The sequence below is a fragment of the Grammomys surdaster genome, unplaced genomic scaffold (assembly GCF_004785775.1).
Source record: "Grammomys surdaster isolate TR1022 unplaced genomic scaffold, NIH_TR_1.0 149, whole genome shotgun sequence".
Taxonomy (NCBI): Eukaryota; Metazoa; Chordata; class Mammalia; order Rodentia; family Muridae; genus Grammomys; species Grammomys surdaster.
Window position 1 is genome coordinate 9,342,178 of NW_021604607.1, and position 21,980 is coordinate 9,364,157.

Here is a 21,980-nt window from a genome sequence, read left to right on the forward strand (position 1 = left end):
TGATCAAGTAGGTTTTATCCCAGGAATGCAGGGATGGTTCAATATTCGGAAATCCATCAATGTAATCCACTATATAAACAAACTTAAAGAAAAAAACCACATGATCATCTCACTAGATGCTGAGAAAGCATTTGACAAAATTCAACATCCCTTCATGATAAAAGTCTTGGAAAGATCAGGAATTCAAGGCCCCTACCTAAACATAGTAAAAGCAATTTACAGCAAACCAGTAGCCAACATCAAACTAAATGGAGAGAAACTTGAAGCATTCCCACTAAGATCAGGGACTAGACAAGGCTGCCCACTCTCCCCCTACCTATTCAATATAGTACTGGAAGTCCTAGCCAGAGCAATTAGACAACAAAAAGAAGTCAAAGGGATACAAATAGGAAAGGAAGAAGTCAAAATATCACTATTTGCAGATGATATGATAGTATACTTAAGTGACCCCCAAACTTCCACCAGAGAACTCCTAAACCTGATAAACAACTTCAGCAAAGTGGCTGGATATAAAATTAACTCAAACGAATCAGTAGCCTTCCTCTACATGAAAGATAAACAGACTGAAAAAGAAATTAGGGAAATGACACCCTTCACAATAGTTGCAAATAATATAAAATACCTTGGTGTGAATCTAACCAAGCAAGTGAAAGACCTGTATGACAAGAACTTCAAGTCTCTGAAGAAAGAAATCGAAGAAGATCTCAGAAGATGGAAAGATCTCCCATGCTCATGGATTAGCAGGATTAATATAATAAAAATGGCCATCTTGCCAAAAGCAATCTACAGATTCAATGCAATCCCCATTAAAATCCCAACTCAATTCTTCACAGAGTTAGAAAAGGAAATTCTCAAATTCATATGGAATAACAAAAAAACCCAGGATAGCGAAAACTATTCTCAACAATAAAAGAACTTCTGGAGGAATCACCATCCCTGACCTCAAGCTGTACTACAGAGCAATAGTGATAAAAACTACCTGGTATTGGTACAGAGACAGGCAGGAAGATCAATGGAATAGAATTGAAGACCCAGAAATGAACCCACACTCCTATGGTCACTTGATCTTTGACAAAGGAGCTAAAACTGTCCAGTGGAAAAAGGACAGCATTTTCAACAAATGGTGCTGGTTCAACTGGAGGACAACATGTAGAAGAACGAAAATTGATCCATTCTTATCTCCTTGTACAAAGCTCAAGTCTAAGTGGATAAAGGACCTTCACATAAAACCAGATACACTGAAACTAATAGAAGAGAAGGTGGGGAAGAGCCTCGAATACTTGGGCACAGAGGAAAAGTTCCTAAACAGAACACCAATGGCATATGCTCTAAGATCAAGAATTGACAAATGGGACTACATAAAATTGCAAAGTTTCTGTAAGGCAAAGGACACTGTCAATAGGACAAAACGACAACCAACAAATTGGGAAAACATCTTTACCAATCCTTCATCTGATAGAGGGCTAATATCCAATATATACAAAGAACTCAAGAAATTAGACTCCAGACAACCAAATAACCCTATTAAAAATTGGGGTATAGAGCTTAACAAAGAATTTTCAACGGAGGAAACTCGAATGGCCGAGAAGCACCTAAAGAAATGTTCAGTATCCTTAGTCGTCAGGGAAATGCAAATCAAAACAACCCTGAGATTCCATCTCACACCAGTCAGAATGGCTAAGATTAAAAACTCAGGTGATAGTAGATGCTGTCCAGGGTGTGGAGAAAGAGGAACACTCCTCCATTGTTGGTGGGACTGCAAGATGGTGCAGCCACTTTGGAAATCAGTGTGGCGGTTCCTCAGAAAATTGGACATAGTATTACCTGAGGATCCAGCTATACCACTCCTAGGCATATACCCAGAAGATGCTCGAACATATAACAAGGACATATGCTCAACTATGTTCATAGCAGCCTTATTTATAACAGCCAGGAGCTGGAAAAAACTCAGATGTCCTTCAACTGAGGAATGGATTCAAAAAATGTGGTATATTTACACAATGGAGTATTACTCAGCTATTAAAAACAGTGAATTCGAGAGTTTCCTAGGTAAATGGATGGAACTAGAAATTATCATCCTGAGTGAAGTAAGCCAATCACAAAAGAACACACATGGTATTCACTCACTGATTATTGGATATTAGCCCAGAACCTTGAAATGCCCATGATGCAACTCACAGGCCACATGAAGCTCATAAAGAAGGAAGACCAAGTGGGGGTGATTCGGTCCTTCTTAGAAGGAGCAACAAAATACTCAAGGGAGCAAATATGGAGACAAAGTGAGGGACAGAAACTGAAGGAGGGGCCGTCTGAAGACCATTCCACCTGAGTATCCATCCCATGTGCAGTCACCAAAGGTAGACGCTGATGTGGAAGTCACGAAGTGCATGCTGATAAGAGCCTGATATGAATGTCTCCTCAGAGGCCTTCAAGAGTCTAACATATACAGAGGCAGATGCTCACAACTAGCCATTGAGCTGATAATGGCGTTCTCAATGGAGGAGTTAGAGTGAAGACTGAAGGAGCTGAAAGGGTTTGTGGCCCCATGAGGAGAGCAACAATACCAACCAACCACAGCTCCCAGGGTCTAAACCACCAGCCTGGGAGCACTTAGGGAGGGATCCAGGGCTTCAGCTGAATAGGTAAGAGTGGAGGGCCCTGCTGGGCATAGGTGGAAGAAGAGATCCTTGCCCTCTTGAGGGCTGGACCCCCCGGGGGGTGGGATTTTGGGGGGTGGGGAGGTGGGAGTGGGGGGGGTAGGTAGGGGTTACATCCACAGAGAAGAAGGAGGAGGGGTGAGGGGATAGAGGGTTCCTGGGTGGGTGGGGGATGGGGTAAGGGGACAACAAATGAAATGTAAACAAAACATCCAATAAAAAAATTAAAAAAAAAAGAATTCTATGCCCCCCAGCCCCCAAAAAAGGAAAAAAGAGAAAAGAATTCTTCAGTTTTGCCAAAGTTTGGCATTTTTTTTAAAAATGTGCTGATCAAGCTTCTTACATTTCTGGAAAATTCCTGCACTAAACTAGCACAGACTAATGAGTCTTTTTGCTGTTTGCTCAATTGAGACTCCTTTGAAGAACTAAGTTTTACCTTGATATTTCCCTGAAGACAGTGCTCCAGGTCTCTGCCAGAAGGGTCATCCGTGAACAGTGCAAATCCAGACTGCGCTGGCTTCCTCATTCCTGTGTCCTGGTTCAAAGTGTTCAAAAATTCTTCTACTGTGGTGGACGCATCGAACCCAACTACCTAGCCAAAGGGAGCAAGACTCTTAATGAGAACCATACACACTGAGTAGGCCTTGGGGAAGCAGGGCACAAGCTATGCGTGACTAATGGTACTGTGTTCTGTAGGCGCTTTAACGTTTTGTCCAGTGCTCTGATGGAAAAAACAAAGAAGGTGACTTCGGTAGTCAGCTTGCTATAAGAGTTCAGAAATTTCAGCTTCAGACAACAGAGAGAAATTCAAAGCTGAATTTGACAGCTTCAAATACGGTGTAGAGACATTAATTAGGCATACCCATTGGAAGTAAGCTCAGAAATTCAGTATAATGTGTAGTCAATAAGTATGTTTAAATCAATGAGAACCTTTGTGTATCTAATGTTTATTCTTAAAAAAAATATTTAAATTTTTACTTGGTGTGTGTGTGTATCTGGCAGGTGGCATAACTGTGTGGTGTAGGGATTGAACTCGGGATGAAAGGCTTAGTGGTAGGAAGAGTAATTGCTAACTTTGTAACATGTACGGTAACAAATGAACATCTGGACTAGAGAACTGGGAAAGCCTTAGAATGAATGTATTACCAGATGATTCCTGAGATTTGAAAACTCTAAGAGGAGAACCATGCCTGTGCCTTGTCACTGAAGGGTTCACTATGCTGCAGGCCCACAGACTGGGAAAACTTCACCAACGCATTCTCGGATTTGTATAACAGTGAATAACATTGTTTCTCGAGTCAGTCTCTCTTTCAGTCTTTTTGCAGTGCTCACCTGGTAGATCCCATTCATGAAGTGCACGGGTATGCTGAAGGGCCGAGAGTGATGGTAGGGGTTTCGAAGAAGAGTGGAGAGGATCTCCATCCTGGATGGTCTGGCCTCTCGGTCTCCGTTTTGCTGTGTCCTTTCTACACATCGCTGGCAGTAAATGGCATATTTCCCAAACTCTGTCCTGTAATGCAAAACTTAAAATAAAAAAATCTAAGAATGAATTTAATTAAGACACTAATGCATACAGCTTTCATAGTGTTAATGCTTACTGGACTCCAGTTTCTTTAATTTTGCAACAGACTCAGACATTCCCATGAAGTTTTTTTCCTCACTCTTTCTGCATTGCTATAGTCAAAAGCTGAATTTTAAATCACCAGTAATTATACAGTCAATATAGATAACCATGGTGCTAACAAATTGAAAGAAGATAATGCATAAAGAATAATACATTATAATAAAACTACAGGGCAGAGTTCTCCACACTGAGCCCAGGCCTCAGGCACAGTAGGCAGGGACTCTGCTTTTAAGTGCCACCCCCTGGTATCCCAGCAATCTCTTGAAGAACGTACAGATTGTTTTACTACTAAACAAGGTAAGAAATGCCTTCAGGCAAAAACTCATATCCTATAAACAGCACGCAGAGAAACCCTTCAAGGATATAAATGGGTAAGTGGGATCAAGATTTTATCTGCCCTTATTTATTTATATACAGCATAAAATTAAACACAAATTTTATCTTGTTTCTAAAAAAATGGCATTTCTAAATACTCTTATACTCAAGTGCTTTTGAGAGACAGACTCAATGGTGCCACTATTTGTCAGCGGCTGGGCAGTTACAATAGTCACATGATCTTGGTCACAGCTTTTCTCTCTAGAGACGTCACAGCATCTCTAGAATATATTGTGGACTAAGGGGTATTTTTCTTTTGTTCCAAGCTGCTTTTTGTTCGTGTGTGTGTGTGTGTGTGTGTGTGTGTCACGCTAACATGAACCTCTTGGGCTAGGGTATGCTTCAGTTGGTAGAGCGCTCACTTGTCATTTGACAAGGCCCTAGGTTAGATCCCCAGAACCACCAATCGGACAAACAAAACCACCTCCCATCAACCTCTCTCAGATCACAAGATGAACCTGGAAAAGCCCTGGCCAACTGCTTTAGCCCCTAGACTAAAGAGGTCATTCTAATAACGGATTTTGAATATCTTTTTCAAGAGAATAAAACAACAACAACAACAAAACAAAAACAGAAGCAATCGGAATACAATTTCACAACAAAAGAAGACCATGAGGGAAGACGTCCACAAAAAGAGTCCAATTTGGATAAATCGGTGGAAGGGGAAACTCAGAAAGCCAACAGTTGCTTTTACCCAGGAATGTGAGACATTCACACCTGCAATGGACACCATCTTTTCATTTAAGAATGTTCTGTCAGATCTTCATGCTTTCCTAGCAATCTTGTATAAGATACTTAACATAACAAAGGGAATGTTTCCCAGGCTCTACAAAAAAATGATAGCAAAAGGCTTCCTGTCCCAATATTTGCTTCACGAATTCTTTTGAGAATATACCTGGAAGGTTATTAAATACTTATGATTTATCGTAGACTTTCGAGGCCACATGAATAGTTCAGCTGCCTAGTGCTCTGCACACCTGCAATCTGCATTCCTTTGTAGATGCAGCTGGAGGAGCCACAGGAAAGGGTGGTGGGGAAGGAAGAGTCCAACGCAGAGTGCCAGGAGCTGCCAGCCCTGGGTAAGGAGAAGCATCATTCGTTAGAGACCATGCCAGCTACACAGACACATCAGAGCCATGTGCCTGGCAGAGGGTGGGAGGGGAGGGACTGATGAACGGGTCTCTTAACCCTCACAGCTTGCCTTGTCTACCCACACATGATCTCTTCAGAGCATTTACATTACATTAAAAGTGTACAATTCAACAGTGTGTCAGATCCAGGATGCACGTAATCCTACCTACGGTCTCCAATGGCAGCACCAAAGCTTACCAATAGGCTGAACATTTCTCTTTAACGTCACACACAATGAATGGGGCCCTCACTCTCTGTTACTCCTTCATGCTTTTACTTATCTATTTAAACACAACTTTGAGAAAAGTGCATTACAAAATGGTCAAAAACTAAAACTAAAAACTGTACACTCCAACCCCTCTATTCGCTACACATACACAGATAAGGGCGAAGTATAAAATCCTGACAGACTGACTTGAGGGTAACAAGGTCACGTTATGTTTTCTCCCTTTGCTCTCTTCTCTGTGTGATTTTCCTCATTAAACAAGTATAATGCCAGTGTTTTTAGGAATCTTACAATAAGAAGGTGAGAAAGATGGATCTTGTCCTTGAGAAGTCTAATCCAGTAGGAAGAGCTTATATAAACACACAGAAAAATATAATAAAAGATAATATCATGAATTAATTTTTTATAACTCCAAGGCAATGGCTGGGGTGCCAGGAGAGATTTCCTGGGAGGATAGAGTTTGGGATGGACTGTAAGGTAGAACACGGGAAAGGAAGAGAGGGATTCAAGAGGGACTGAGACGTGCCAGGGACGACAGAGAGCACTGGAAGGCAGGGTGGGCTGGGGCTCACCCACTGGTGAACAAGGACAGGTCATTTGTTCACTGCTCAGGGAGCAGGGAGAGGAAAGCTCCTGGCATCAGATTCTGTCCTTCAGCTTCCAAAGCCACTGCAGGCGGTTGTGAGCTGCCTGTGGTGGGTGCTGGGAACTGAACTCTGGTCCTCTGGAAGAGCAGAATACACGCTGAACCATCTCTCCAACCCCTAACGTGATCACTAAGAGCTTAACCTTTAGTTTCTGAAGCATGTTTAATGACACGGGAGAAGTGATTACATTCTGTGGTTTTAGAAGGGCAATATGCACAATACGCTCCGCTGTAAATACCGAGGGAGTTGATAATGTACACACACTTCTATAGAAGATACTATAGACAAGTGAACCTAAAGGATACACATCAAAATATCAATAGCCATCTTCCATTCATACTGTTTGTATTCTCGGGTGTCTGTACTCAATGCACACCATTCTTGTGGTCAGAAGAAATCCTTTCAAATTGCATGCACATGCATCAATACACACCTGCAATGGTCCTGGCTGATTCTGCGGCTGTCTCCGTCTTGTCTGCTTAATTAGCTGGCAGCAAATTTCATTCTGTAGCTCGGGATGTGTCAGGCAGACCTGCAAGGCGCTCTGAGCTAGAGAGATATGGTAGTCAATGGCAGGGGAGTCGACCGCAGCGTTTATAAAGAGCTGGCAAGTCTGCATGGGAAAGACGACATGCCGTGAGAAACAACCCTGTTGACTTTGCACAAACCATAGCCATTCTATCTTTTACCAATAGTTCTTTGTCTAAAACAATGAAAAAAGATATGTTATGATAACTCCAATCAGAAGAAATCTGGAGTGGCTACTGACCAAGCACACCTCAGAGCAAAAGGATTTTGCCAAAGACAAAGAGGCGTCACTTTGGAAGACACAATGATCACACTGTGTTCTCTAACAACAGCTTTGAAACATGTCCACCTCAGCGGTCAGCCATCCATTTTAATATTCACATTCTCACGTTAAAGTTCAAGTTGGGCCTGTTAAATACTTTCCATTGCCCTCCTTAAAATGTTTTCCTTTATCACACAATGCATAATAGCCTCCTGATGAAGCATCATCCTACATGTTCTCCAGAAGACAGCGAGGCTGGGGCGTATAGCTCAGGGTAAAGAGTGCTCATTTCTCTCACCGTCATCATCATCATCACCATCATCACCATCATCATCTTACCATCACCAACATAATCATCATCATCACCACCATCATCACCATCATCATCACCACCATCATCATATCATCATCACCATCTTGTATCTTCTTATCATCAGTGTAACAAATGATCACATTCAATTAATTACATGATTTGCCAACAAGCAACAATTTTACCTTAAATAACTTAATGGCCTCTGTCTGCAGAGCTTCCGAAGGCAGTGTGGTCAGAGGGGACAGAATTCCTTCTTTGCTGTGACAGAGCATGGGGTGTCTCCATATCTGGGAGGCTGAACACAGAAGAACACATGAGCAGAATGAGAGGATTCAGTCGTTTGGTTCCATTGGCTTGATCATTAGCTCCTTCCGGCCTGGCTCACTTCCTCCCAAGGGTCAGATGCAACAACAACAACAACAACAACCACCCTCCCAGCAATGCTGTTTTCTGTCATCCTCAGGCCCCTGCGGTCCCCATGTTTCTCTTCTAGCAGAGTGATTGCAGAAGAGCCACGCCCTGACTGACTCAGCTGTCATAATTCTACTTGGCATCGTGTTGCTTACACATGCCAATAGGTGATGAGCCGGTTAGGAAAGTAACTTTAACAACAAGGATCTCCGACAAGATCTAGAGAGAAGCCAACCAGGAGGAGATATAAAGACAGAGAGGAACATGAAGTCACTCCTGAAATCAATGCTTCTGAAATCCCTACACTGCGGCTGGGTGTGCAGCTTGGTGGTAGAGTACGAGCTGGGCGTGCAGCAGCCCCCAGACTTCACCCTATCACGGCCTAAATACTGGTCAGTTTGAATGCAATGTGGTCTCTGTGCGGAAATCACGGGACATAGTCTAGAGACGCAGTGGAAAACCTTATACGACAGCTAATCTTGAACCTCAATGTTTAGAAATCGTATAGGACAGCTAATCTTAAACCTCAATGGGACAAGATTCAGAAATCTGCCTCTAGGCTTGTCTGTGAGGCGTGTCCAGATGGCTTAACAGAGAAGGGGGGGCCACCCTGAACACTGGGTCTCACTACTCCACAGGCTGGGGTTCTGGACTGAATAAAAAGGAGCAATCCATATGATCAGTAGCCACCTCATTGTCCTGCCAGAGTGCCTTCTGCACCCCAAGGTTGTGTCCCCTCAAGGTGCAGACACAAAGTAACTCTTCCTCCCTTACCTTCCCACTTAATGAAACACTTAGCTGCTTATCAAGCCGTCCCTCACAGCAGTAACAAATGTAATAACACACTATAGCTGTAAAAGTAATGCCAACGCAAAGCTACACATGCTACAAATGGGTTAAATGGAGAGGCGAACTGGGGCTTAACTTCAACACGGGTGAAGCACCTTGTGAGAGTCGACTGCACTGAGAGGGCTGGCTGAGGGATCTTCTGAGGCTAACAAGCGTTTCATCATGTTAGGGAGAGGTGCCAAGGTGGGGCACGGCAGGCAAGGGGAGCAATGCAGGCAGAGGCAGTGAGCATGACAGGACAGAGCATGAGGGCTGCCAGTGTTCCTGGAGCCTGAGAACTCTGGCCCACTACAAACAAAGTCAGGGAGGAGGTGGCCAGGCACAGGGAAAGAGAAACCCACAACGTGAAACCCCATCAGGCTAAGGGGTTGGGATCAGCGTCATCAACTCCAGAGCCTGTGTGCTCAGGAACTTACAGGGTTCCCCTTCTATAGTGAGCAGCTTGCAAACCAGTTGTTCAAATTCCGATCCAACAGTTACGTTGTTGCTTCCAGCTGCAACAGTGAGGTGATAAAGCCAGGTTTCCTTCAAGAGAGAACATGTTAACAGAAACATTAGCCAAGCTATCCGGTTCATTTCACCAGAAGGAACAGCCTGCAAACACAGTAAACGGAACAAAACAAACAAAAACCAACCAACCAACAACAGACAAAAACCTCGAGGCAGAAAAGAAACCACTTCCTTAGATTTGTTATTTGTACGTGTGTGTGTGTGTGTGTGTATACATGTGCACATGAGCGGCATGAATGCATGTGGCGGTCACACACAACTTGAGGGAGCTGGCTTTTTCTTTCTACCCTGTGGGTTCCAGGTATTGAACCTGGAGCTTTTTGATAAGTTTCTGAGGAGGGCTCACTCTCGAGCCACGCTCAGCTTTCACTATAATACACACACTTCTTAGAAAAGCATGATAAAGTTAAAGAGTGTAAATACATGTACTACATAGAGCTAGCTGAAGTTATTTTAGAATGTACAATTCTTATAGTCTAAGAAATACAACAAAATCTATCCAGTTTAAAATCTTATTACCAAGGTAGTATATACAAAATACTGGAGAAATGAAAAAATTTAACGAAAAAAGTCAAATTTTCAACTTCTGTTTTCCTCTGTCGGAATAAATGTATAGACTAATTTTTTATTTTTTATTTGTTTATTTTTTGGTTTCTTGAGACAGGGTTTCTCTGTATGGTCCTGGCTGTTCTGGAATTCACTCTGTAGGCCTGGCTGACCTCAAACTCAGAGATCTACCTGCCTCTACCTACCAAGTGCTGGTATTAAAGGCATGTGCCACCACCGCCTGGCATGTAGACTAAATTTTTATAATAGTTGATACGATACTGAAACAGACTGTTATAATTTCTGCATTTTAGTAATACTTATCATTAATTTTTCAGATAAAAGATAGTGTCCCATCTAACACCTGTTAGTTAAGATAGGCATTTGTTATATTTTTCTATATTTAAAATATTTCTGAAATAAAAAATTTTAAATAATACAATTAATTTATGATAATTTTATTTGTATAATATTCCTTTTAAAGAAACTTCTGGGGTCAAATACAAGACCTTGCATATGTGTGACAAGCAGTCTACTCCCAGGCTATATCTGTGTCCTCCCTAGTGTATGATCTTGGAAAAGAAATAGGAGTTATGGTGAGGAACTAGACTCTAGGGACTGGCAGAAACCCATCCAGTGGACACTGCCGGAGCTTCCCCGTGTGCTCTCGGCCCTCATGCTCCCCCTCCAATGCCAAGTGAGTGCTTTCCCTACTCCAGGGAGGTCTCACAAAAGCTTTTAAATTTGTCATTTTTCACACTTTCCATCTCTTTGATTATAGAAGTCAATATTCTATTGATTTATGATTAGCTGCCTTAGTAAGTTTTTAAGTGAGCCTTATCATTTTTGTTGGAAATGTAATTTTTTTATTTTATTATTATTATTTTTTTTGTTGTTTTTTGTTTTTGTTTTTCGAGACAGGGTTTCTCTGTGTAGCCGTGGCTGTCCTGGAACTCATTCTGTAGACCAGGCTGGCCTCGAACTCAGAAATCCGCCTACCTCTGGAAATGTAATTTTTTTAATCATACAGGAAACAGTAAACACAAATGTTTGGGAGCCTGGGTTCTGGAGTCAGAGAAACGGGTGTAAATCTCAACAGGCAAGTGTTCCTGTTTTTCTCTCTGTAAGTGGAAATACAACCATCTCCTGCAAGAGTCACTGTAAAGATAAAGACATCTACAGAGGACTTTGCATGATACATGTGTTTAAACACAATCACCAACACTAAGACATTATTGTTTCTATGTTCAAGACACACATGGAATACTGAGTTTTTATTATATATCCTAATTCCACTTGCAATCTTATTCAATATAAAGGATTTTAATAAATACTTATGTTTATTCTATGTGCATGAGAATTTTGCTTGCATGTGTGTAAGTACATCCTTGGTTGCCTCATATCCTTGGAGCCCAGAAGTGAGCACTGGAGCCCCTGAAACCAGAATTACAGACTGTGTAGCAGAAATTTCCCTGTCCAATCTATTTGCAGCGGGAGACCTGTGATTGGATAGGAAAAAGGGAGGCGGAGCTCACGGTGGCAGAGACCGCCGAGAGTGAGGAAGGTGAAATGGAAGCAGACATGGACCTGCGTGGCTTCAAGTAAAATAGGTAGATATGAAATCTAAAGAGTAGAATAATTGGGATAACTTGTCAAAATTGTGTGGACATCTTGGGATTTGAGTATTTGCTGATATATAAATCTGTTTGGTTAACTTTAAAGTTATGCCTTTATAGCTTATGCCTTAGAGTTTTAATTAACCGGGTGATGGGTGTGATGGATGATCGCAGGGTGGACAATCGTGGTGTGGGCTGGCATGGCTGTGAGGGGAGTCCTGGAGCTCCCAGCTGGAGAGCCCGCCAGATGAGGACACCCTGCCACCACTAGTGTGGGAACATGGCTGCTAAGCTGGGAGCCAGCCAGAGGTGTCCTTTCGAATACCTCCCGCTACAGTTGTAGGGGTTGTGAGCCTCTGATATGATATGAGAACCCGAACTGGGTCCTGTGCAAGAGCAGCACACTCTTGCTGCTGAGCCCTGGGTTTTAGATTTTTAGTTTCCCCACCACTGCCACTGTTCTCTTAAATTGTGTCTTTTTCTTAGAAAACACTTTCAATTCAAATATAAAAACTTTTTTTAAAAAAAAAATCATTAAATTCTTTTAGCGCTTTAAATTCATCCGGAAATTAATTTTTGACAATTGTGTAAAATGAAAAATTATGTTTTCCTTAGTAGTTAATTTCATCAAAATACAAGAAAATATAATAGTACATATAATAAATACACACTTCATTTCCATCAATTTGTGATTCTTCCTTTATCATTCACAGTTATAGACATATAGCAAATATAATTATTCACTTTTTGTTGTCTCTAAACCAAAGTTTTTACTGGAAAAAACAAAACCAACAAAGAATGAAAACTGTTAAAAGGCTTAGGCTCACCAGACATGCCCAGCCAGGGAGGCTCACACTTCCACACGGGAGGCGCTTCTGTCCTCCATGGTCACCATTAGTTTTGATCTTGACAGAACTCTTGTCAACAGACTGAAGACTAGCATGTTTAGCATGTTTATTTCCAGAGAAGTAAAAAACCCAGAAGACAGAAATGAAAAGGCTTTTTTTTCCTCCCAAAAATCTGTTCCTATTTCCATAAAGTTGGCCTGAAACCCTCAGTACCTGAAGTATAACGTCTGGCTCACTTTAGACGAACCGCAAAGACGTTAAGTACCTTTTCATACTTAGAGCCGATGAGCAGGTAAGTAGGGCCTTGGTCCTTGGGGTGTACAATGATGGTGTAGTGAGTAGACAGCAGAAAGCGCCCACTGGTCTCGTAATCCTCATCCGAGTCACAGGACCTGTCCACCTCCTCCACCTTAGCCTCCCAGAGTTTGATCTGACCTAGAGGGAACTGAAGCAAAGGCCAGTGTTGCTAGCGAAGGCGTTGTCCATCTCTTACTACTAGAAGTCACGGTGGCCCCTTGCATCTTTCTCTTTAAAAGGCATGCTTTGAGAAAGGACTACCTCACTGAAGTCTAAGTGCTCGTGTTATTACAACATAACAGCAACAAGCAGAAACCCTAACAGTGGCATAGAAACACCAAGTGAATACTGGGCATTTAACATTAGAGGCAAAATCAAGTGACCTCGCTCAGGATATAGTTATTTCAGCGAAAACACTCAGTGGACTGTTTTCCTCTCAGATTGGTGAGTGGTTTGATTTTAGTCAATCAAAGGGTACAATGTAGACATAGGCTCCATATTGTCCCCTGGGAAAATAACTAGGCAGCTGGTACAAAGGTTAGCTCCGATCCCCATTAACACCCTGTGTTCTCAGACCATTTGTCAAAGTGTGTCACCCATCCCCCGGAAAGGCGGTGACCCATTCCATGGCAACTTAAGGGTAAGCAAACCTTCCTACAGCTCGTTTTGTTAAAGTTTATTCTTTAACATAAACATGTCTTCCCTGTTAGTGATTTAGTAGATCTGAATTGGAACTTTTATGCTAGTTAAGAACATTCTTCAGATTTATAGCTTCTAAAATATTTGGTCAGGTTTGCAAATGTTTGCAGTGATTACTTTTTTCCCCTTTTGATGGGGAAGGGATTGAAACAATGTTTCATTATATACATAGGTACTGCAGTCATCCCCCTGCATCAGCTTCCTGAGTGCTGGCTGCAATTCTTTGAAAAAGCCCATTCTAACCCCTAAGGCATGCACTCGCATTCATTTTCCTGGTGCATTCCAAGGCTCTGTGCTTGGACTCCCTGTCCTGACCACCTACACACAGTGGGTGATCTCATCCAAGATCATGGCTTCAGTCCCAGCCTATGCTAGCTGCTCCCAGATGCCTAACTCCAGACCCATGATCTGGACTCAGATGTCGAACATCTCAGGCTCATCTTCAGCACGGCTACCTCAGCCACCCGCTCCCTCCAGCTGTTCCCACCTCCCTCAGTGACTTCATCTTTCCAAAAGTTTGGGCCAAAAACGTTGACAGCATCGCTGACCCTCTTCCTTCACTGACATAAATTCCATCAACAAGACCTCCAGAATATATGGTCGCTTCTGATTAGTGCCATGGTCTCCACCAACCACAGCTGTCTCAGGACTGGATTAGTCTAACAATCTTCTGGTTAGAATCTTCCCTGTTCCCTTCAGTCTGCTCCTAAATAGAAGCCTGTTCCTGTTAACAAGGGTAGGACTGTGGTGGTTCTGCTCAAAATCCTCCAGTGTGCCTCGTCTCTCTCAGAGTAAAAGCTAGAGGCTGTGGAACATGGCACGCCAGAGACACATTAATAAATAAAGATTATTTTGTGTTCTATCTCCCTAGTGGCTGGTTAATAATAAGGATTACTTAATTAAACATATTATTTTTATTTTATATGTATGTGCTTGTCTCTCTTTGTGTATGTCACATGTCTGTGGTTCCAGGAGAGGTTGTCAGATTCCCTGGAACTGGAGTTACAGGTGACTGCGAGCATCTGTCTCAATGTGAGTGTTGGGAACTAAACCCAGACCTCTAGAAGATCGTCCAGTCCCTACCACTATCCCCTCAATTTATCTTAAAGATAAATTCACTCACTGAACCTTTCAAAACTGTGTCCCCAATTCCACATCGGAACTTTAATGGCCATCTTCCTGAGCATCAGTTTAGCAGGGAATGCTGAGTGTTGCTCTGCACTGGGCTTAGACCTAAAGCTTCCGGCAGCTCTGTGATACAAGCTCTTTCCTCGCTCCTCTGGACACATCCTTTCTAACGGCTATGACTGTCAACTCTCATGTTACCGGCAACATGAGAACAACAGCCTGAGTGTTAAAGCCAGCTGGTAGATCTGAGAGTACAGCCCGAGAAAAGAGACCAGGGTAATAACTGACCCACATGGTCACTGGACGACCCTTGGGTCATTAACTGACCAGCCTCAGGCTGCCAACACCGTCCTTTTATCCAAGCTTGAGGCTCATTGATATTGACTAAATTCATGTAGTTGCAGTGACATCGAGTGTCCACAACGACCTGGGGCCATCGGTAGATGGCCTATCTTTCTACTTTCAAAGTGAAGATTACTCCTTTCCTGGGAGTGAGGCAGATATTAGTTTAAAAACAAGTAGACAAGATGTAAGGTGCAAGTGGATGAACCGGTAAGAGGTATCCAGGCATCCAAGGCCCAACAGCGCTGATTCCTCCTCCTCCTCTCCAAGCTGCTCACATCCTGTTGTTTTCCTAATTGGTCAGAACACTGGGAAGAGTGGCTAAGTGAGCATTCACAGTAAATCAAGGCTTTGCTCTTTCAGTCCTTAGAAAGTACATCAGGTACAAGGTACTAAGCTAAAATTTAAAATAAAGGCCAAGCAGGCTATTGCCTCAGTAATAAATATGAATGACACCAAGTTACCAAGAATTCTAAAGTCTCACCTAGCAACAGAAAAGGCAACGAGAAAAGCTTTTTAAGCTAGCACAAGCAAAGTTCTTTGTCTCGCTGGGATATTAAGATGGGTACATACCTTATCCTCTTGATTACGAAAATAATACAAGGTCTTCCCAACAAGCACGCACCAGACTCTCTTAGAGTAGCCATGTTTTACCTGAAATTATACTTCAATGGATTAATGCAGTTCAGAAGTCTGGAAAATTGCAGTATTTTATACATTCTCTTTGAGGCTCTACAGGTGCTGGCTCAAGACTGAAGTGACAATCTGGCAGACTGCTCAAACGCTGCCCAAGATTTGTCTGTGACAGTGGCTGATAGCACTGCAGACTGCAAGCTTTACGACACACTGGGCAACGCTTCCAGAGAGTCTGCTGTGTGTCACCACATGTGAAACTTCAGGCCAGAACAGAGGTTCTCAACCTGTGGGTTAGGACTCCTTTTGGGGGGTGGGGTGTCAAAAGACCCTTTCACAGGGTTCGCATATCAGATATTTATATTATGATTCATAACAGTAGCAACAGTTACAGTTATGCAGTAAGAATGAAAATAACATTATGGTTGGGGGTCACCCCACCATGAGGAATTGTTCTAAAGGCTCACGGTGTTAGGGAAGTTGAGAACTGCTGGCCTACGGTAAGCGGCAGATCAGATGAGCACCGTGAGGGTCAGAACCTGGTGGCCTTGGTAGCTCCGGACTGCGAGTTCCCATCTGCACTAGTCCTGCTTGGCACAGGCATTCAAGGTCTACACCCACCACAACCTCCACTCTACAAGGACACAAAGAGACACAGTCCCACCAGTGGGCAAGCCTAAGATAAAGCCCCGTTATTCCTATTCCAGAGTATTTTGTGTACAGATACAGACACGCACAGATACACAGATACACACATACAAAAACACACACACAGACACACAGAGACACAGAAACACACACACACACACAGAGACACATACACAGAAACAGACACAGACATAAACAGACAAACACTTACAGAGAGACAGAAACACAAAGACATATACACAGACACACACAGAGACACACAGAGACAGACAGTCACAGACATACACAGAGACAGAGACAGAGACACACACACAGAGACACACACACATACATAGAGACACAGGAACACACAGAGAGCACAGATCTATACAGAGACACAGACACACAGAAAGACACACACAGAGAGACAGAGACACAGACACACACACACACACACAGACACACACACATACATAGAGATACAGGGACACACAGAGAGACAGAGACATACACAGAGACACAGACACACACACACACAAACATTCATATTCATGCTCTGGTGTCCTCGGACAAGTGACTTATCCAGTGACCCTGTCCCAATGTAGGATTACTGTACACCTTCCTGGGCTATTGTTTGACCAAATGAGAGACAACATTTAAAATCAAAATATAATAGTAACTGTACTAAATGCTTCCCTCCTCACTAAATAGTCTAATGGCCTCTCTTACAACCATAAACCAGCTAGCCTTGCGGCATTTGAAGCTATGGTTTCAACAAATAACTCTGCCTAATGTTTTGATGGATTTAGAATGCTCCTTGAGAAATAGCAACAACAAAATGCTGCATTTGGCACGACACCCCTCAGTTTAATTAAATTTTGAAACATGTATTTACAGAGGAATATCCTGGGCTTTTAAACAGTGCACTGCAGGGCTGTTTCCTCTTTCTTTAAACAGCTCTCAAAGAAGGTTCCTCAAACCTGGAGTATAATTCGTGTACTTTGGAAATGATTTAATGTTAAACCAGAACAATGACTACACCTATACCAAACGTGGGCTCTGATACTGTGATAAAGCTGGCCTTTCCAAACGCAAGCACACACCATCTTTATGCACACATCTTACGTAAAGACTTCTTCAAACTCTGGATTCGAAAGTATTTTAATAAATCAGCATACCAGACAAATCCTTATGGAGATGTAAAGGTGACCTCAAAGGCTTGGCAAATCAAACTATTTAAAAAACTGAATTTTGACCTTTGATAATAAAGGCTTTCCATATAAGTAGTGTTAAAACAGATTTTACCCTACGCCTCTGTCAACACCCGAAACACAAGCTTCCCTGGTCCCTTCCCTTCCTGTCACCTTATCCCTATCCTGTCATCAGCCTGGCTGACTTTAGCATCTACAAGAAACAACTATGACAAAACCTCACACTTCTGAGGGCTTCTCATGGGCCAGGGACTGTCTGAGGGCTTCTCATGGGCCAGGCACTGTCTGAACACGCTTTACATGTTTAAACAAAATATCTTTCATGTTTTTAACCCCTAGGGGCTGTCACTATAACTATCTTCCATTTCACAGTTGAGGACACTGAGGCATAGGACCTGTAAGTAACTTAATCCGGGTCACACAGGTAGTACCTGAGCAGTGTGGCTCACCAGCTCTTCCTCCCGCTGTCTCAGCCAATGTCTCTTCAGCTGCGCTCTTTCCATTTCCTGTAAACTTTGCCATTTCCCACATTTCCACCCAGCCCTTGTCTTTACACCCGATGTCTTTCTTCTCCATGGGGTTCTCTTCTATAACTAATATCCTTAGTTGTCGACCTCCACAGCCTCCCACCCTGTGGCCCTCTTCCTCACACCAGTATTCTTTGACCTTCCTGTCTCAGGTTCCCTGATCCGACTGTCTCTAGTGTCTCCATTCCTGCCTCCCTCTCTGCCAACCTGGGATTTGATCACAAAACAATCCTTGCTCCAGGGCCCATGATGGAATTGCATTCCTATGTTCCTAACAAATCCATCCAACAATACTGCACCTCCGCACGCCTGTACATAGCCCAGGGGAGGGAGGGTATGAGAAGAGAAAATTGTAGGAGGTGGGTACCCGGAATTAGTACTAGCCATGGTTAGTGACTGTTGAAACTAATGTTGAGTCTGTGAGGGGACTTTACATCCTTTACTTTTGTATACTTGAAATTTTATAATAAAAATGCACTCTTCAAACAACCACCTCAACAGGCAGACAGTAAAGTAAGTAAAAAGTGAATTGTGGAATTCAGGTGAGGGAAATACAGGTATTTGCTGTAGAAATTCTTCCAAATTTATTGCATAGTAAAAATAAGAAGATGCTCCTGACTCTACACTACAACGCCTCTGCTTCTAACATGTACACTGTTGGAGACACCAGAGACAAACAAGTGACTGAAGACCGGTTCAGTGAGCCCTCGGTAACGCATGTAAGTCCCAAGTGTCTCAGGCTACACCACATTCCCAGGGATCAGAGTCAATCCTTTTCCCACTTTTAGTAAATATCTGTCTTAGGGAGACCAAGAAAACCAAAGGCATTAGAAGTGACGGCATTCCACGTCCCTCCAGCGCAGACGTCCACCTACAGCCCTCCTCACGCCCTTCCACCGTGCCCTTCCCTGATTCCCACCCACTCACATCTGGATCTCCCAGGTTTCCTGGCATCTTCCCTTAGCCTGTAAATCCAGGCACATGTCTTTGCCATTCTCTTCTGACTCCATGTCCCCCAGCTGAACTCCTTCTGATGTCCTGGAGAGTCTAGACAGCCATGCAAACTCACACTCTACACTGGCCTCTCACTCCCCTCCATCCCTCTGCAATGTGCTCTCTTCCCAGAGCGCGTCAGGCATGACCCAAAGACCCCACCCTCCTGCTCAAGTCTACTCTGCCGTTTTCTTGGTCTCAGGAAATCAATTTTTTCTGAGGAAAAATCCTCAGGAGTTTTCACCCATGCCCCTACACACCCTCCATTTTAGAATGCTCCACTCTCCATCCCCTCCTCTGAATATCTACAGTCTGTCCTTTCCTGGGAGATTTATCTCATTAACAGTCACCTAAATGATGCCAAGCCCTCCTTTCTCTGCCAGCTCTTTCCTCCTGAGTGCACTCTGTTGTGCTGCCCACCAGGCTATTTTAAAACTAGTTATTATTATTAATGTGTGTGTGTGTGTGTGTGTGTGATATCCATGACGTGCATGTGGAGGTTGCAGGACAACTGTGTGGGTAATTTCTACCTGGGCTCCAGGGATTGAACTCAGGTTGCCAGCTAGGCTCATGTGGCAAGCATCTTCACAGCTGAGCCATCTTGCTAGCCCGTGATGCTTCTTAGGTAAGATGTCTTTATCTTTACAGAACCCAAACCTTCAGTATGGTCCCAAACAGCGTGTCCATCTCCTGAAAGCGGTTCCTTTCTCACAAGTGTTCTCACCTAGTACCATCTTCCATCTGGATACTTATAAAATCCTGTCTACTTCCTAACCTCAATCCAAACAAACTGGTTTTTCTGGTGGTCACCATTTAAATTCGGCCTTCCATTCTGTTTCCCATAATAGTTCAGAGTCTCATGTCCACAAGAGCCATGACTTCGGCTGTGCTTAGACTCTATCATGCCTCCTACAAATTCATCTTCCTCAGCGAGCGAGCTGTGAACAGCATCCATATGTCCAAGGCCTCATCACAAATCCCACAGGACTCTCTTGTTTAAAGAGATTGCAGAGGGAATACTCTTCTTAAGCGTTAGCATGGAGATTCCAAGGACAAGATTCAGGATTAAATCAGTCAAGTTCTTCATAGATGTCTCCACAGTACACATCTAATATTAATAATGTTAATTGTTATATTTTATCCTTAATAAAAATATTAAGTGCCAGAAATGGCACATACCTCTATTCTGAGCACTTGGAAGACAGAGATAGGTGGATCTCCATGAGTTCAAGGCCAGCCAGTCTACATAGTGAGTTATAGGCCCTCCAGGGCCACATAGTAAGGCCCTGCCTAAGAAAACAATCATAAGCATCAGGAGAGAAATCTAAGAAGCATCCTGTCCATAAGCACAGATGGCTTAGTTATTTAACTACATGATTTAAGCTCATTTAAAATGTAGGCATGGGCTGGAGAGTCAGCTTACTGAATAAAGGTGTTTGCTGCACTTGTCTGACCCTGATGAAGGACTCATAGAACTCATATAAACCCCAGTGCTCCGGGTGCAGACACAGGAACAAAGCCTGCTGAGCCAGCCAGTCTAGCTCTTATCAGCTCCAGGCTCAGTGAGGGAAACAAACAAGGGCTTGAAGAAGACACTTGACCTGAACTTCTAACTTACACACTCGCACACATACACACATTCACACACATACTCACATATACATACATATACACCACACACATATGCACACACACTCTTACACACCACACACTCAGACACACTACACTCACCACATACACTCACCACACACCTTCACCCACACCACACTCACACATACACACATATATACATAAATACATTCATACACCACACAATATACATACATACATACTCATACACACATTCACTTATACCACCCCTATATACATATATACACACACACTTCACAGCATACACACACACAGACACACACGCAGACAACACACCCCTGTTGAATACATTGGTGAATTCTTTCTTACTTTTGGTGCAGAGTGTTACCACAGTCAGTCAGATTTTGTAAATATTACTGAAAATAGTGCCAACCCATGTTCTCATGTTATCATTAGATACAAGTGACAGTGTAGTATATGTACAATTTTCTATACAATCTTTCTATACCTCTTAGCAGGACTCAAGCACATCACTATGAATATATATATTTTATTGTAGTATTTTCAAAAGTGACCAACAGGATGCTTTAAACATTTGAAAGAGAATGGGACTCCAACCTTTATAGTTTCCTAGGTCTTTTGCATGAAGACTTCAAAAGATAGATTCTTCCAACAGAGAGGACTCAGATGGAATGTTTTAAAATGCTTTACATATGCTTTAAAATCACATTTATCTATCTCTTATCTATCTATCTATCTATCTATCTATCTATCTATCTATCTTATCTATCTGGATGGATGGATGGATGGATGGATGGATGGATGGATGGATGGATAAGCACATGCTACAATACATTTGTGGAGGTCAGAGGACAATTTGTGGGAGCTGTTCTCTGCATACCAGAGATTGCATTAAGGCATTAGGCTTGGCACCTTTATCAGCTGAGCCACCATCTCACCAGCCCCTAAATGGTTGTGTTTTTAAAATCTTTGATATTTGGGCTGGGGAGGCATGCTCAGAAGGTGAAGTACCTGCTCTTAAATATGAGACCCTGAGTTCATTCCAGCACCCACAGAAAAAGCCAGGTGCTGTGCTGTGTGCTTTTAATCCCAGTGTGTGGAAGAGGATCCCACAGCCCTCTGAGTAGCTAGTCTAGTAAACCTCTGTCTCAAAGAACAAGCTGAGGGCTGGTGCTATGGCTCAGTGGGGAAAGATGCTTACCACCAAGTCTAGTGTCTGCACTTAATCTCAGAACCCACAGGTTAAAGGAGAGAACTGTCTTCCACACGTAAGTACTTGGAGCAATAGGAGTGTGTCAAGATGTATTGTTAGGTCTCTCATGTACAAAATCAATCTCTCTCTCTCTCTCTCTCTCTCTCTCTCTCTCTC

General features: G+C 42.9%; 1 protein-coding gene across 2 annotated transcripts in view; it reads right to left on the minus strand.

Annotated features, from left to right (window-relative positions):
* Plekhh2 (pleckstrin homology, MyTH4 and FERM domain containing H2) overlaps positions 1 to 21,980 on the minus strand; it is a 96,168-nt gene that overhangs the window by 25,871 nt on the left and 48,317 nt on the right. For both annotated transcript variants that reach the window (XM_028765117.1, XM_028765116.1), the window contains 8 exons: positions 15,583 to 15,663; positions 12,809 to 12,988; positions 9,440 to 9,548; positions 7,946 to 8,058; positions 7,094 to 7,273; positions 5,634 to 5,731; positions 3,990 to 4,167; positions 3,094 to 3,249 (listed from right to left, as the gene is read on the minus strand). In XM_028765117.1, coding sequence (XP_028620950.1) covers positions 3,094 to 3,249; positions 3,990 to 4,167; positions 5,634 to 5,731; positions 7,094 to 7,273; positions 7,946 to 8,058; positions 9,440 to 9,548; positions 12,809 to 12,988; positions 15,583 to 15,663 — 1,095 coding nt within the window. The remainder of the gene's footprint in view (positions 1 to 3,093; positions 3,250 to 3,989; positions 4,168 to 5,633; positions 5,732 to 7,093; positions 7,274 to 7,945; positions 8,059 to 9,439; positions 9,549 to 12,808; positions 12,989 to 15,582; positions 15,664 to 21,980) is intronic.